The sequence below is a fragment of the Vigna umbellata genome, chromosome 3 (assembly GCF_029865625.1).
Source record: "Vigna umbellata cultivar VRB3 chromosome 3, Vumbellata_1.0, whole genome shotgun sequence".
Lineage (NCBI taxonomy): Eukaryota > Viridiplantae > Streptophyta > Magnoliopsida > Fabales > Fabaceae > Vigna > Vigna umbellata.
The window spans coordinates 3,118,083-3,135,472 of NC_142167.1; the positions used below are offsets into that span (position 1 = coordinate 3,118,083).

Below are 17,390 nucleotides of genomic sequence, written 5' to 3' on the forward strand. Positions count from 1 at the left end.
ACTTGAGTAGTCAGTCCTTGAAGTTCAGATGCTGGAATCCCCTGCTGCTGATCACATAATGGATCTTGCCATGGCTGTACTGATTGGAATTCCTCTTGCTCTGGTGCATCATAATGGAAAAAAGATGGCTGCCGTGGCTGTTCCGACAGGAAATTCTCTTGCTCTGGTTCAGCATATTGGTCCCAGTATACGTGTGGCAGCTGCTGCTGCACTTGCAAGGGTGGTTGCTCATGATATGGTTGAAAACATTGTGGTGGTTGCTGCTGGAAAGCTTGATTGGCTGGCTGCATAAAAACCTCAGGAATAGGCTCATAAAACATGTCAAATCTTGGTGGTTGAGCATTATAAGGAAATGAGAAATTACCATATGCAGAGGAGTGATCCATGCTTAACAATTGCTCACAAGATAAAAACCAATCAGACCAATAAAGCCTCTATCACAGAATTCAACAAAAGAATTGAAAGAAAAGAAAATCTATACAAGCTATATTCACAATTTCTACTCTGCAGAACAGATCCTAATATACAAAAATGAAAACAAAACAAACAGATCCTAAACTAAAAAGGAACATATATGAACACAAAACAGAAATAAAATCAAGAAAACAAACCTAAACAAGACTAACCTAACACTCTAAGACTTAACTCGCCGAGTCCCGGCAACGGCGCCATTTGTTAAACTGATTTTTTTTCGCCTAAAATCAGAACAAACTAAGTTTCCCCACTAATGAAGTATAGGGACAACCTAGGTATCAATCCAAAGACTCGGCTAAAATTAAGCTTAAAGTGTAGAATTAATTCTTGTATTTTATTTACTAACTACTAACTCACAGGCGGGGAAACGGAATTAAAACAAAGAAAATTTAAAAGAAAACAGTAAAGAAACGAAAACTGTTTTAAAAAGAAAACAAGAAAAATAAAATGCAAGAAAATAAAACCTAAACTAAACTATAGAATCTATGTATAACAGAACAGAACCTAAACTAAAATGAGAACTGAATGCAATTAAAACTAACCTATGAATGCTAACAGTTAACAGCACAAGGAAAACAAAACTAAAACTGAACCTAATCTATATATCATCGAATAGAAAATAGGAGCAGAAATCATAATTGAAACAAAACAAGAACAATATAACAACACTGAAATTGAATTTAATCTGACAATTATGAAGCTTAACATCTCTCAAGAAGACCTCTTGATAAGTCATGCTCACTATGGAGTCACATTACATCCAAAACAGATGTAGAAATGCGGATATTTTCCTTCACAAATCTCAAATAAAATTCAATTCCAGATTTAAAATCACATACAAAAATAACAGAAGAAAAAGAATAAAAACACAAAACTGAATGAGTTTTTATTTACTGGACTCATCTTTGGCTCGAGAAGACATCTCGAAAGTGAATGCTCAAAATAGAGTCATTTGATTCCAAAAGGAAATATAGAATGCAAAGAATCACAGTCCAATTCGTTTATTCATTGAAACAACACAAGAAACACACAAGCACGAAACATAACAGAATATCAAAACACTGAACATGTGAAACATCAAGAACAAACTGTATTATTAACGAGAAAAGAAAAATTACAAAAATTGTACCGAATACATGCTCAATCAGAGTCACCGCGGCTGTCACCACCGTGATGTGCGCTCTAAAAGCAAAGAGAACGGAATCCTACTCTATAGAAAGTGGAAAATAACCCTAATCTACAGAGCTTAGAACTATGAACAGAAAATGTATCTCAAAGTGTGCAAAAGTATATGTTTACAAGGTGAAAGCCCCTTTTATAGGGTCAGAAAAACAAAAGAAAACGAAAGAGGGAAAAGGAAAGGGGAATAAGAAAAAAATGGGAGATGGAGAACCTTGCTGTGACGCTTCGAGCTCTCACGTGGCAGCTCCGGTCAGCTCTTCTTTCACACTGGTCATCTTCTTCAACACGTGTGCAACTTCGGTGGAGTGGCACGAACCTCAGGTAAGTGATGTGTTCCTCTTCTTCAGCTCTCACTCTGCCCTAGCTTTGGGTTTTGCTTTCCCTTTCTCCAAATGAAGTGCTCCAGCAAAGAACCCCTAAGGCAACAGTGCACCAAAACGCACCACATCACTAATTGGATTTCAGCCCACCAGCGTTTACAACAACAGTCCTCCCAAAACGCAGTCGTTTCACTCAAGTTTAGCTGTAGCGTTTTGATTAAGTGGGCTTCCAATCAGCAGCCAATCCATTGTGAAATCAGCACTCCAATTAAAATGTGCAGCCAGTCCATTCCAATGCTTGCAATAGCAGCGTTCCAGCAGTAGTTTCCAGCAATTTGAGCACCCAATCCAACCCAAATGCCTTTCATTGTACATTGCACCAACGGCCCAATTGCTTTGCATCTGTAACCCAATTTTTAGGACCTTTATGCAATAAGAAGAAAATGAATTAATGCCCAAAAAAAATAAAAGAAATATTTCTGCAATTCAAAAATTAAAAGAAAAAGTAAAGAAAAAAGATTTTCATTAGAAGATTTTCTCTAAAAAAGTATTAATGTCCTAATTATTTACAAATGCTAAAAATTACCCCTAAAAACCTAATTTTAACTAGAATTTTATAAAACTAAAGGATTAAGAGAAAAATATAGTGAAAATCTAAAGGCTTTTAACATAGTGATCAGAGGGCTCTGCAAGGTCAACCGAGTTGCAGAAGCTGAAAAATTGTTGGATGAGGAGATTGTTGTAAAGGGCCTCTGTCCCTCAGTTGTGACTTACAGTCTGCTTATAGATAGTTGGTGCAAAAGTGGTTCTGTTGATAGGGCGATGTCTCTTCTGTCGAAAATGTCTGAAGAAGACAGGGAGCCCAATGTCGTCACTTACTCAACTTTGGTGGATGGGTTTTGCAGAGAAGAAAGGCCTGATGATGCACTCTTGGTTTGGAAAGAGATGGAAAGAAAAGGTTGTTCTCCTAATCGAGTTGCTTTTATGGCACTTATTTATGGTCTTTGCATTTGCAAGAGGCCATCTGCTGCACTCCATTATTTACGCGAGATGGAACAGAAAGAAATGAAGCCCGACTCGTTCATTTATATTGCATTGCTCAGTGCTTTTCTGTCTGATATGGACTTGGCCTCTGCATTTGAGATTTTTAAGGAGATGGTTTATTCAGGATTTTTCCCAGAATCCCATGATAAAAGTTACCCCGTTGTGATGGATGCAATAGACAAATTTTCCAAGGATCACAGAACATCCTCTGGTATGAAAGTTTTAAGTGAAGAGGGCAAACTTCCTACGCATTGCTTGATAAACGTCGGATTATAAAGGTTAATCAAATTGTTTATGCCACTGCCAAAGGAATGTTACATCGGACAAGTAAAAATTGAAGCATTTGAAAAGAAACAAATGTACACAAAAAGAAACGTATGCGACTCTCAGATAATTTGCCTACAAAAAGAACTTGAGCTCCGGAATTTTCAAAGATACACGTTACTTGATTTGGATCCTAAGAGAATACAAGAGAAAAAGAGACATAACAGCTGATCAAAGGAGCGCTATGTTGTTCTTCCGGTAGTCATGCGAAATCGTTTACAATGTATTGATATTTGGTTTTCTGTTGGACAAACACAACGAGAACTCGAAATTTTTTAAGATACACACACAGTGGCGAATTTTCTGTTATATTTTTTTTTATAATACTTCATGTAAATGTGATTTTTCCCATTTCATTTTCTTCCTCAAGTTGACGTTTATTACTTTTTAATTTGAAAGTAAAAAAAAATTGTCCTTTCCTTTATCTAGCATGGATATTCAACTGATGGTGAGCTTAAACTGGGAAATTTTGAAATTTGAGGAACTATTACATGTCTGAATTTGAAAATGGATTGGCAAAATAGATTAGATTAAATAATCTAGAGAGATTACTAGAGTCATTTTCTTGTCATTGAAGTCATGAGTTAAGCTATCGTGTTCCACGTGACAACTAGATTTTCCAATAGAGTAAGGTAACTCAGAAGAAAAAGATATACTAGAGTTGTAGAAGTATTCTAACTATGTTTTGTTAAAATTTGATTGATTTGTTGGATTAATTTATATAACATTTAAAACACATTTTCTTAGAATTTGATTGATTTGCTTAGAGTATTTAAAACACTTTAATCTTCCATCATCACCACGTAGTGTAATTTTAAAAATCAATACACGTAGTGTAATTTTAAGTTATATAAACATGTGCTTCCCTCTTCATTGTGATAGTAGTGTATAACTCCAGTGTTCGGAATCCCCTCATATTTGCATTCTTCGAAATTGAGATATAGTAGAGAAAAAATCCACAATAATCATCAGAGTTATCCTATAAAAAAACTGGCCAATTTAACGCGATTCATTCCATTAAAAAAAGTCAATCTATTTTTTTTTAAGGATGAAAAATGGAGGTGCATCCCGAAATGTGTGCCCAGGTCCAATTCTTGTTCTATTTTTTTTTATTTTGTGTTATTTGCACAAAATGGGCTTAAGCCCGAATGGAAGGGGTGCAATTGAAATATTGGGATGACACTTGCTGGTCCTGGCCCAATACCTCTTTTATCCTCTTCAATCAGAAACCACTAAGGTCTTCTTTCTCATCCAGAAACATGAAACAAATGGGAACGGGAGCTACTTCTTCACCACCCACGGTGACCACCATCTTCGACCAGCCCGCCGCACATCCCCGTGGCCGACCGAGAAAGTCGCCGGCGTCATCACCCATGCTAGGAGCGCCGCCGCACCCTCCATGCGTTCGTGAGGCAAGCTCGGACACCGCGAAGCGTGGACTGCGATGCCGCCGCTCGAACCTCCATCGTCGGAGCAGTTTTGGCCTCCGTCTTCACTCCCTTCTCTTCACGTGAGATAAACCTTCTCATTCTGGAACAATGTCGGCCGTTCACCGTCGAGAGTTACAGATGCCACCAAGCTAGGGTCGCTGCCCTCCGTCGAGCTCGTCGCCGGCCATGGAATCGAGCCTCCTCCTTCCTCTACTCCTTGCGCGCGAGGGGGACACTTTCCTTCGTGAATCGCCTCCCAGGCGAGCTCGGCCACCACGCCGGCCAGGGTTCACTTCTTCATCGTCCACGACAGCTCCACGGCTAGCGTCACCGCACACCCCTTGGCCTCCTAAAAGCCAGGAGTGGTGTCGCCCGCGCCAGAAACGGTGTTGGCAATGTCGCCGACGATACCGCCGACGATACCGCCGACGATTGCCTTCAATGTACTCTTTAGTATTCCAGTTTTTTGATTCCTTCCTTCTTCTTTTTGAATTGTTGGATTCTTTGTGATTATTGGCAAAAGTGAAGGATGAATCGTGATAGCTAGTGAGAGTCTGATGGTTGGGGGTTTTTGACAGTTGAAAGATGAAGTTGAAGTTGGGTATGTGTTTCGACTGGATCCGGGCGGACCCTGTTAAAACACACTAACTTACTGTTGAAGACGGACGGGCGGATGACGAAGATGCACGGACCGGGCGGACACTGCTGAATCCCCCGAACCGAAGGAAGCGGCACTGGCGGGCGGCACAAAGATGGACGAGCGCTACTCCTCGCTCCAAACCGGGCGGACGTCCTCCAATCCGGGCGCTCGCTCTCTACTCCAAGCCGGGCGGACGTCCTCCTACGCACTTCATGTTGGACGGACGAACGCTCCCGAACGGTTGGCGGACGGTCGGACGCTTTTATCTCCATCTGATGCAGACCGGGCGAATGGTGCAGTGACGGACGAACGCTGTTGAAGACCGGACGGTCGCACGCGAACAGTACCGGCTGGCGAACGGTTTCCTGCGCTTATCTTCATTCTAAATTGGGCGGACGTCCTCTTACTCCAAGGGCTGCTCCACACTCCCAGTTGGGGAGGGGCCGGGTACCTGCTAAAGGCACTCCGACGCTCAAGTCAGTAATATGACAGAGCGATTGTGATGCGTGTATGCATCGTTATCAAGTTAGTCCAGAGTTCATACCTGAGACCTTTATTTATAGTGAATTGTAATGGGCTTTTACCTTTTGGGGGCCTGGGAACGGCCCAATAATGCCTTAATCTTTATTTAGGACTTTAACGTGTCATTAGCATTTAACCGTGTAATCAGCAAAGTGCGTCGGTTGGGAATGATGGTCGGTCAGGGATGTTACCCTAGGTGGGCGTCCAGCTCTTGGGCGGACGTCAAATCCTTGGGCGGACGTCCAATCCTTTGGGCGGACGTCCAATCCTTTGGGCGGACGTCTCATCTTGGGCGAACGCCTGATTCTGGAATGGCTGGACGTTCGGTCCATATTATTGGGCGGACGTGCCAACCTTGGACGAACGTCCGGTTCCTGAGGACGCTCGGTCCAGACTCTGTGGCGGACGTCCGGATTATTGGGCGGACGTTCACTTCTTGAATGGTTGAACGCCTGTCTTATGCCGGGAGGACCTATCAGTACAGTATGAAAAGGAAGTTTTGGAGTGAATATGGTGGTGTTGGCCGTGAGTGATGAGGAAGAGATGGGATGAAGATTATAGGTGTTGGAGACGGTGTATGGAGCTGAAAGTAATGGATGAAGGGTTGAAGGCAATGGAGTTGGGAGTGAAAAGGAAGTGGTTTGTTGAGGTTACGGGTGTTGGCCGTGAGGTATTGGAGGGTGAGGATAGGTTGAAGATGAATCCTGGAGGTGGTATCAGGATGAGGATATTGATCTGATCGTGAGCTGTGGGGAAGAGATAGATGTTGGCCGTTCAGTCCTGTCCCCCCAAGACGAAGTGCACTCCTTAAATTGGCAGAAGACTCAAAATTGTCGGCAAGCCTCATTGGATGAAACTGTCGGTAGCTTTGATTGGGGGACCATTGGAATAATTTGGTAGACATAATTGGAGGGTTGGTGAAGTGGGAATCATTAGTGGAAGATAGTGGGAATCATTTCTAGGCCCTAAACAAAGGGGAGCGACCAAGGCGAGAGGGGATAGTGAACAAGACGAGCGGTAATGAGTGAGGAGTGTCAGGACGAACGGTAGAAGAGGGAGAATGATTAGGACGAGCGGCAGACATGGGGAACGATCAGGACGAGCGGCATACATGGGGAACGATCAGGACGAGCGGTAAGAAGTGATGAGGGTCAGGACGAACGATAGAATGACGAACGACCATTTTAAAACAAATTACTGTTTGGGCGAACGCTCAATCAAGACCGAACGTTCACTAAGAATAAACATCATGACCGAACGTTCACTAAGAATAAACATCATGACCGAACGTTCACTAAGAATAAGCATGACCGAACGTTCTCTAACACATAATATGACCGGAAGTTAAACAACAAAAGACCGAACGTTCAACATCAAGGCCGAACGTTCAACATCAAGACCGAACGTTCAACATCATGACCGAACGTTCAACATCAAGGCCGAGCGTTCAAAATCAGGACCGAACGTTCAAAGTCTCAAAACCGAACGCCATATTAAACTCAACACCAATAAGCCAAGACCGAACGCTCGCTACCTGAGAGGCTGAACGGTCGAACGAAGGAACGCTTGAGAATGAGAATTGCCGAACGTCAATAAGACGGCACGGCGGAACGGTTGAGGACGAACGGCCGAACGTCTGTGATATTATTCAATAAAGGACGAACGGTTGCATGCAGGTGGAAGGAACAGAACGTAAAACAGTAGTGCATGGTAGAGGACGAACGGTCTCCCAGTGAAGAGGACGAACGGTCTCGATGTTGGCCAACAAAGACCTCTACCATAAAATGATAAGGCATGGTCTACAAGAACCAGATTATTGGTTCGGGAGTCGGTTACGTGTAGGGAAGATATTAGCACCCTACAACGTCTGTCCTAAGACAGTACCTTTAACTAAATATACGATGTGGTTTTCAAAATGTTTAAATATTCCCTAAAATAAAAATCTAAAGAAACAAAATATATTTTTTAATTTTTTGTGTCCGACAAGGATTGACCTTGTTCCTACGTATTCTCATTTAGAATGAGAAATCAGGGTTACGTAGTTCTTTTAGAAACTGCTTGAAAAGTTTGAGGAATTGTTCGAGCAATTTGTTATGGATAAATTTGGATTTTGGGAAAGTGAACCTGACAAGGACTGGTCTTGCTCCTACGTATCTCCATTTTTTATGGAGAATCAAGGATCACGTAGTTCTGGCCAGAAATAATGTTTCTTGTTTGAAAATATGGATGTTTTTAGTTTTTGAAGATTTTATATTTTTTTGTGTTTTATATAAGAAAGGAAAAAATGTTTTAGCACAAGGACGATGCGAGGGATCACACGTGTGCTTAATCTTTAAAACATATTTTTGTGATTTATTTAAGAAAAAGAAAAGATTTTTAGCACAAGTACAATGCGAGCGATCACACGTGTGCTTAACATTTAAAACATATTATTTTTTTTTAATTTTTATGTAAAACGACAAAAACAAGTGTAATGGATATAAATAAAGCAAAGGGGTGGAGTTATCATACAAGGGGTTACATGCAATAAAAACCAACTAATTAAAAGAAAACAAATAATAAAAAAACGAGAGGACATCCCAATAGGAATAGGGGTGCAGAGATGAAACCAGAAGTGTGGAAAAAAATTGAAGCTCTTTTGTTTGGGCCAAAACCCCTCTTTTTTTTTGTATCTGTCAGGGGTGTGAGGATGAAATTTGGAGATGTCATTGAGTATTTGCTGGTCCAGGCCCAATACCTCTTCTATCTTCTTCAATTAGAAACCACTAGGGTTTTCTTTCTCATCCAGGAACGTGAAACAAATGGGAACGGGAGCTACTTCTTCATCATCCATGGCAGCCATAGTCCAGCCCGCCGTGCGTCCTCGTGGCCGGCCGAGAAAGTCACCTCGAGAAGAAGAATGTGGAGGGACAACAATTATATTTAGTATGATATGGACAATTTTAGGACAATTACTTCAATATATTTTTTTCTTTTATTTTATTATGTCAAGTAACTTTAAAATATCGGGATAAATATATAAATAAAAAGATCAAATATAAACAAGCTGTAACAAATTGAAAATACAATTCCAAACATCTTTAGAACTTAAACAGGAAGAAATAACAAAATCAATATTAATTATAGTTTACCATTGATAATTTATTTTATTACAATACATCTATGAAAACTCTAGAGTCTAGATTGACTTTTTTTAATGGAATGAATGGCGTTAAATTGGCCAGTTTTTTTTATAGGATAACTCTCATGATTATTGTGGATGTTTTTCTCTACTATATCTCAATTTCGGAGAATGCAAATATGAGGGGATTCCGAACACTGGAGTTATACACTACTATCGCAATGAAGAGGGAAGCACGTGTTTATATAACTTAAAATTACACTACGTGTATTGATTTTTAAAATTACACTACATGGTGATGATGGAAGATTAAAGTGTTTTAAATACTCTAAATCAGTTCAGCAAATCAATCAAATTCTAAGAAAATGTGTTTTAAATGTTATATAAATTAATCCAACAAATCAATCAAATTTTAACAAAACATAGTTAGAATACTTCTACAACTCTAGTATATCTTTTTCTTCTGAGTTACGTTATTCTATCGGAAAATCTAGTTGTCACGTGGAACACGGTAGCTTAACTCATGACTTCAGTGACAAGAAAATGACTCTAGTAATCTCTCTAAATTATTTAATCTAATCTATTTTGCCAATCCATTTTCAAATTCAGACATGTAATAGTTCCTCAAATTTCAAAATTTTCCAGTTTAAGCTCACCATCAGTTGAATATCCATGCATAAAGGAAAGGACAATTTTTTTTTACTTTCAAATTAAAAAGTAATAAACGTCTACTAGAGGAAGAAAATGAAATGGGAAAAATCACATTTACATGAAGTATTATAAAAAAAATATAACAGAAAATTCGCCACTGTGTGTGTATCTTAAAAAATTTCGAGCTCTCGTTGTGTTTGTCCAACAGAAAACCAAATATCAATCCATTGTAAACGATTTCGCATGACTACCGGAAGAACAACATAGCGCTCCTTTGATCAGCTGTTATGTCTCTTTTTCTCTTGTATTCTCTTAGGATCCAAATCAAGTAACGTGTATCTTTGAAAATTCCGAAGCTCAAGTTCTTTTTGTAGGCAAATTATCTGAGAGTCGCATACGTTTCTTTTTGTGTACATTTGTTTCTTTTCAAATGCTTCAATTTTTACTTGTCCGATGTAACATTCCTTTGGCAGTGGCATAAACAATTTGATTAACCTTTATAATCTGACATTTATCAAGCAATGCGTAGGAAGTTTGCCCTCTTCACTTAAAACTTTCATACCAGAGGATGTTCTGTGATCCTTGGAAAATTTGTCTATTGCATCCATCACAACGGGGTAACTTTTATCATGGGATTCTGGGAAAAATCCTGAATAAACCATCTCCTTAAAAATCTCAAATGCAGAGGCCAAGTCCATATCAGACAGAAAAGCACTGAGCAATGCAATATAAATGAACGAGTCGGGCTTCATTTCTTTCTGTTCCATCTCGCGTAAATAATGGAGTGCAGCAGATGGCCTCTTGCAAATGCAAAGACCATAAATAAGTGCCATAAAAGCAACTCGATTAGGAGAACAACCTTTTCTTTCCATCTCTTTCCAAACCAAGAGTGCATCATCAGGCCTTTCTTCTCTGCAAAACCCATCCACCAAAGTTGAGTAAGTGACGACATTGGGCTCCTTGTCTTCTTCATACATTTTCGACAGAAGAGACATCGCCCTATCAACAGAACCACTTTTGCACCAACTATCTATAAGCAGACTGTAAGTCACAACTGAGGGACAGAGGCCCTTTACAACAATCTCCTCATCCAACAATTTTTCAGCTTCTGCAACTCGGTTGACCTTGCAGAGCCCTCTGATCACTATGTTAAAAGCCTTTAGATTTTCACTATATTTTTCTCTTAATCCTTTAGTTTTATAAAATTCTAGTTAAAATTAGGTTTTTAGGGGTAATTTTTAGCATTTGTAAATAATTAGGACATTAATATTTTTTTAGAGAAAATCTTCTAATGAAAATCTTTTTTCTTTACTTTTTCTTTTAATTTTTGAATTGCAGAAATATTTCTTTTATTGTTTTTGGGCATTAATTCATTTTCTTCTTATTGCAGAAAGGTCCTAAAAATTGGGTTACATATGCAAAGCAATTGGGCCGTTGGTGCAATGTACAATGAAAGGCATTTGGGTTGGATTGGGTGCTCAAATTGCTGGAAACTACTGCTGGAACGCTGCTATTGCAAGCATTGGAACTGGCTGCACATTTTAATTGGAGTGCTGATTTCACAATGGATTGGCTGCTGATTGGAAGCCCACTTAATCAAAACGCTCAGCTAAACTTGAGTGAAACGACTGCGTTTTGGGAGGACTGTTGTTGTAAACGCTGGTGGGCTGAAATCTAATTAGTGATGTGGTGCGTTTTGGTGCACTGTTGCCTTAGGGGTTCTTTGCTGGAGCACTTCATTTGGAGAAAGGGAAAGCAAAACCCAAAGCTAGGGCAGAGTGAGAGCTGAAGAAGAGGAACACATCACTTACCTGAGGTTCGTGCCACTCCACCGAAGTTGCACACGTGTTGAAGAAGATGACCAGTGTGAAAGAAGAGCTGACCGGAGCTGCCACGTGAGAGCTCGAAGCGTCACAGCAAGGTTCTCCATCTCCCATTTTTTTCTTATTCCCCTTTCCTTTTCCCTCTTTCGTTTTCTTTTGTTTTTCTGACCCTATAAAAAGGGCTTTCACCTTGTAAATATATACTTTTGCACACTTTGAGATACATTTTCTGTTCATAGTTCTAAGCTCTGTAGATTAGGGTTATTTTCCACTTTCTATAGAGTAGGATTCCGTTCTCTTTGCTTTTAGAGCGCACATCACGGTGGTGACAGCCGCGGTGACTCTGATTGAGCATGTATTCGGTACAATTTTTGTAATTTTTCTTTTCTCGTTAATAATACAGTTTGTTCTTGATGTTTCACATGTTCAGTGTTTTGATATTCTGTTATGTTTCGTGCTTGTGTGTTTCTTGTGTTGTTTCAATGAATAAACGAATTGGACTGTGATTCTTTGCATTCTATATTTCCTTTTGGAATCAAATGACTCTATTTTGAGCATTCACTTTCGAGATGTCTTCTCGAGCCAAAGATGAGTCCAGTAAATAAAAACTCATTCAGTTTTGTGTTTTTATTCTTTTTCTTCTGTTATTTTTGTATGTGATTTTAAATCTGGAATTGAATTTTATTTGAGATTTGTGAAGGAAAATATCCGCATTTCTACATCTGTTTTGGATGTAATGTGACTCCATAGTGAGCATGACTTATCAAGAGGTCTTCTTGAGAGATGTTAAGCTTCATAATTGTCAGATTAAATTCAATTTCAGTGTTGTTATATTGTTCTTGTTTTGTTTCAATTATGATTTCTGCTCCTATTTTCTATTCGATGATATATAGATTAGGTTCAGTTTTAGTTTTGTTTTCCTTGTGCTGTTAACTGTTAGCATTCATAGGTTAGTTTTAATTGCATTCAGTTCTCATTTTAGTTTAGGTTCTGTTCTGTTATACATAGATTCTATAGTTTAGTTTAGGTTTTATTTTCTTGCATTTTATTTTTCTTGTTTTCTTTTTAAAACAGTTTTCGTTTCTTTACTGTTTTCTTTTAAATTTTCTTTGTTTTAATTCCGTTTCCCCGCCTGTGAGTTAGTAGTTAGTAAATAAAATACAAGAATTAATTCTACACTTTAAGCTTAATTTTAGCCGAGTCTTTGGATTGATACCTAGGTTGTCCCTATACTTCATTAGTGGGGAAACTTAGTTTGTTCTGATTTTAGGCGAAAAAAAATCAGTTTAACAAATGGCGCCGTTGCCGGGACTCGGCGAGTTAAGTCTTAGAGTGTTAGGTTAGTCTTGTTTAGGTTTGTTTTCTTGATTTTATTTCTGTTTTGTGTTCATATATGTTCCTTTTTAGTTTAGGATCTGTTTGTTTTGTTTTCATTTTTGTATATTAGGATCTGTTCTGCAGAGTAGAAATTGTGAATATAGCTTGTATAGATTTTCTTTTCTTTCAATTCTTTTGTTGAATTCTGTGATAGAGGCTTTATTGGTCTGATTGGTTTTTATCTTGTGAGCAATTGGTAAGCATGGATCACTCCTCTGCATATGGTAATTTCCCTTTCCCTTACAATGCTCCACCACAAAGAATTAACATGTTCTTTGAGCCTGTTGCTGAGGAATTTTTGCAGCCAATCAATCAAGATTTCCAACAGCAACCACCACTTTGTTTTCAACCATATGGTGAGCAGCAACCCTGGATTATGCAGCAGCAGCTGCCACATTCATATTGGCACCAGTATGCTGAAATAGGGCTGGAGGAATTCCAATCAGTACAGCCATGGCAGGATCAATTATGTGATCAGCAGCAGGGGATTCCAGCATATGAACTTCAAGGACTAACCAATCAAGTGGCAGAGTTAGTAGCTGTAGTCAACAAGTTGACTGGGAGAGTTGAAAAGGAGAAAGAGGCAGCAACTAATGAAGCACCACTAATGGTAGCTGCTGCCGCAGAGTTTCAAGAGATTAAGTGTCCAACCACCTCTGTAACTGTATACTCTAATCCTTCTTTCATTGATTCACATTCTAATTTAAATTTTGATGATGATAATTCCAATTCTCTGATGAGTGATGATTGTATGAATGCATCTGATGATTTTTCTGAATGTGTTTGTGAACCTTATGACCATAATTACACTGGTGATGATTTTGAAAAGCTAGTTGATGGTTTTAGGGAGTTGGCTGTGATTCATGATTGTAATAGTTTTGTTGCTGTTCCTATATCTGATTTTACCACTGCTAGTGCTCAATTAAGTGAAAATGTCTATTATGATGGTGATAGTATTGAACCTCATTCTTGTTTCAATAAAATTGATTGTACTGCTGATTTAAAAGCTGAATCTGCTGAACTGGAAGTACAAACTGATTTCAGAAAGTCCAAAGAGTATTTGAAAAAAATGAGGGAAGCTGCTGACCATGTTTTGGTGCTTCAGTACTATGAAATGGATTTTGATGCTGATGTGTGTGAGCCTGAAAATGATTTCAATGTGTTTGATCATATGCATGATGTGCCTGTAGAAGTTGTTGATTTTAGTCCTTGCTTTGATCATTCTAATATCATAAAATTAGCATTTTCCATTGATAGAGTTCATATACCTGCATCTACTGCTTTTTATGATTGCACAGATTTAAATGCACTTCTTGATGATGAATCAGATGCTCATGATGATAGATATGTAGTTTTTGATGATGTGAAAGTTGATATGGTTGATTTTGAAAATGCTTGTGCTGATTTAGGATTAGAACTTGAACTTGAGTTTGCTGGGTTCTTAAACTCTTTAGAACTGAGTAATGAAAAACTCACTGGTTGTACATGCCTTGGGGGTGGTTGTGAAATTTGTGAAGAAATTAGTTCTGCCATATGTTCTGCTTCTAACTATTTTGCAGGTGCCAAGGAAGAGATCATTATGTTCAAGCTGGATGGAAATGACCCTGATGAGGTAGCTAGTGATCAGAGAACGCAGGTTTATTCTGAACTTAGCATTCCCATAGAGTTCTCTAAGGTTCAATATGAATTTAATGCTTTGGATCTGTTTAAAGTTGAACCCATAGAACCTACTCTAGATTATGTTCCTGTTATGCCTGCACACACTCATATTTTAGATTCAGCCTTTTCCATTGAAAATATTGACATGCCTTATGCTGTTTCAGAGTTATGCACTGGTTTTGACATTATTCCAGTTGATGATAGCTTCACAGTAGGTGTTCATTTAGCTGCTGATTTGATAGATGCTAGTGAGGTCATTTTTGAGGAACCAGTCCAGGTTGAATCTGACTTTAATCCTTCTACTGGTATAGCTGAAATGCACACTCGTTTTCATGTCTTGCATGCTTTACCTGATGTGCCTGATACTTCTAAGCATTTTAAATTGCTTGATGAAATTTCTGTTGTGCATAATGTAAAGATACCTACCGATAGGTGCTATGAATTTAAGTCATTGTTTTCTGATAACCTGTTTGAGAACCTGTTGAATGACTGTAATGTAAATACACAGGTTATGATGGAGACACATGCTGACTTCGAATTCAGTGATGGCATTGCAGAATTGAACAAAGAGGAAGCTACAGAGACAAAGGCAACCCTGGTGGAGGCAATAGATGGTGTCAATATTGCTAAAGGAGTCTTGAACGTGCAGAAGCAATTGAAAAATTTGAATGGAGAACTGCAGTTACTGCAACAAATGCCTAAGCAGGAGAACTTCAATGCAGCCATGGAGACAATACACAAAGGAGTTGAGCACAATGGAGAAAATCCAATAAGCTCTTTCTTTTCCCTTCGTTTAAATAGTAGTTACAGATCTTTTATAGTAGTTTACATAGCTTTAAGTAGCATAATAAATAGTAGGATAGATAATATGTTGTTTTTCATAAAAATAAAACGAATTAACTTTGATTTGTGGCCAATCTGAATAAGTTCTTTTCCTCTTTAGTTTTATAGTTTTACTTTTAAGTCTTGTTTCTATTCTTGTTCAGTTGTTGTTCTTTTTGTGTTTTTCAGTTTCTATTCTTGTACATATTTGTTGCTGTTTGATTTGAGTATGTTTTTGTTGATTAGAAAACCTTACTCANCTCATGACTTCAGTGACAAGAAAATGACTCTAGTAATCTCTCTAAATTATTTAATCTAATCTATTTTGCCAATCCATTTTCAAATTCAGACATGTAATAGTTCCTCAAATTTCAAAATTTCCCAGTTTAAGCTCACCATCAGTTGAATATCCATGCTAGATAAAGGAAAGGACAATTTTTTTTTTACTTTCAAATTAAAAAGTAATAAACGTCTACTAGAGGAAGAAAATGAAATGGGAAAAATCACATTTACATGAAGTATTATAAAAAAAAAAATATAACAGAAAATTCGCCACTGTGTGTGTATCTTAAAAAATTTCGAGCTCTCGTTGTGTTTGTCCAACAGAAAACCAAATATCAATACATTGTAAACGATTTCGCATGACTACCGGAAGAACAACATAGCGCTCATTTGATCAGCTGTTATGTCTCTTTTTCTCTTGTATTCTCTTAGGATCCAAATCAAGTAACGTGTATCTTTGAAAATTTCGGAGCTCAAGTTCTTTTTGTAGGCAAATTATCTGAGAGTCGCATACGTTTCTTTTTGTGTACATTTGTTTCTTTTCAAATGCTTCAATTTTTACTTGTCCGATGTAACATTCCTTTGGCAGTGGCATAAACAATTTGATTAACCTTTATAATCCGACGTTTATCAAGCAATGCGTAGGAAGTTTGCCCTCTTCACTTAAAACTTTCATACCAGAGGATGTTCTGTGATCCTTGGAAAATTTGTCTATTGCATCCATCACAACGGGGTAACTTTTATCATGGGATTCTGGGAAAAATCCTGAATAAACCATCTCCTTAAAAATCTCAAATGCAGAGGCCAAGTCCATATCAGACAGAAAAGCACCGAGCAATGCAGTATAAATGAACGAGTCGGGCTTCATTTCTTTCTGTTCCATCTCGTGTAAATAATGGAGTGCAGCAGATGGCCTCTTGCAAATGCAAAGACCATAAATAAGTGCCATAAAAGCAACTCGATTAGGAGAACAACCTTTTCTTTCCATCTCTTTCCAAACCAAGAGTGCATCATCAGGCCTTTCTTCTCTGCAAAACCCATCCACCAAAGTTGAGTAAGTGACGACATTGGGCTCCCTGTCTTCTTCAGACATTTTCGACAGAAGAGACATCGCCCTATCAACAGAACCACTTTTGCACCAACTATCTATAAGCAGACTGTAAGTCACAACTGAGGGACAGAGGCCCTTTACAACAATCTCATCCAACAATTTTTCAGCTTCTGCAACTCAGTTGACCTTGCAGAGCCCTCTGATCACTATGTTAAAAGCCATCACATCAAGACAATGGCCACGAGAACACAAATCCCTGAGCAAGTTCAATGCTCGGTCCACTTCTTGAATCTTGATCAAACCCCCCATTGTTGCAGAATAGGAAACTGATAACACTCTAGATTTACATATTTTTCTCTGTTAAAAATCATTTCTTAGATTTCTTTAGTTTTTAATTTCTTAGAATTAGGCTAGTTTTATGTTTTTCTCTTAATCCTTTAGTTTTATTTTACACTCATGATGAAAATAAAATACAGCAAACCTATTAGTCAATCCGGACGAAATTGGGTGTTTGAGAGTTAATAATAACTTATAATCATAATTGATTCATGTGTAATTATATTTTTTTACGAATAAAATTAATTTTCTACTTCATAACTGTTTCTATATTAATTAGTTTAATAATAATGCTTTTATATAATTATTCCTTAATTTTCAAATTTTGTTTT

At 38.2% G+C, this 17,390-nt stretch overlaps 1 protein-coding gene across 1 annotated transcript; it reads left to right on the top strand.

Moving 5' to 3' along the window:
* The first annotated feature begins 13,936 nt into the window (after positions 1-13,936).
* LOC148201411 (uncharacterized) lies at positions 13,937-15,520 on the top strand. Its single transcript, XM_088110299.1, has 2 exons — positions 13,937-14,844; positions 15,076-15,520. Exons 1-2 carry the CDS (start codon positions 13,978-13,980, stop codon positions 15,487-15,489), a joined length of 1,281 nt encoding a protein of 426 aa, XP_087966425.1. The 5' UTR covers positions 13,937-13,977; the 3' UTR covers positions 15,490-15,520.
* Positions 15,521-17,390: the final 1,870 nt, after the last annotated feature.

Coding starts and splice junctions, on each gene's coding strand:
- LOC148201411 (XM_088110299.1), top strand. CDS start 13,978: ATGAGGGAAGCTGCTGACCATGTTTTGGTGCTTCAGTACTATGAAATG. Junction 14,845..15,075: donor TTTTTGAGGAACCAGTCCAG/GTTGAATCTGAC, acceptor GTAAATACACAG/GTTATGATGGAGACACATGC.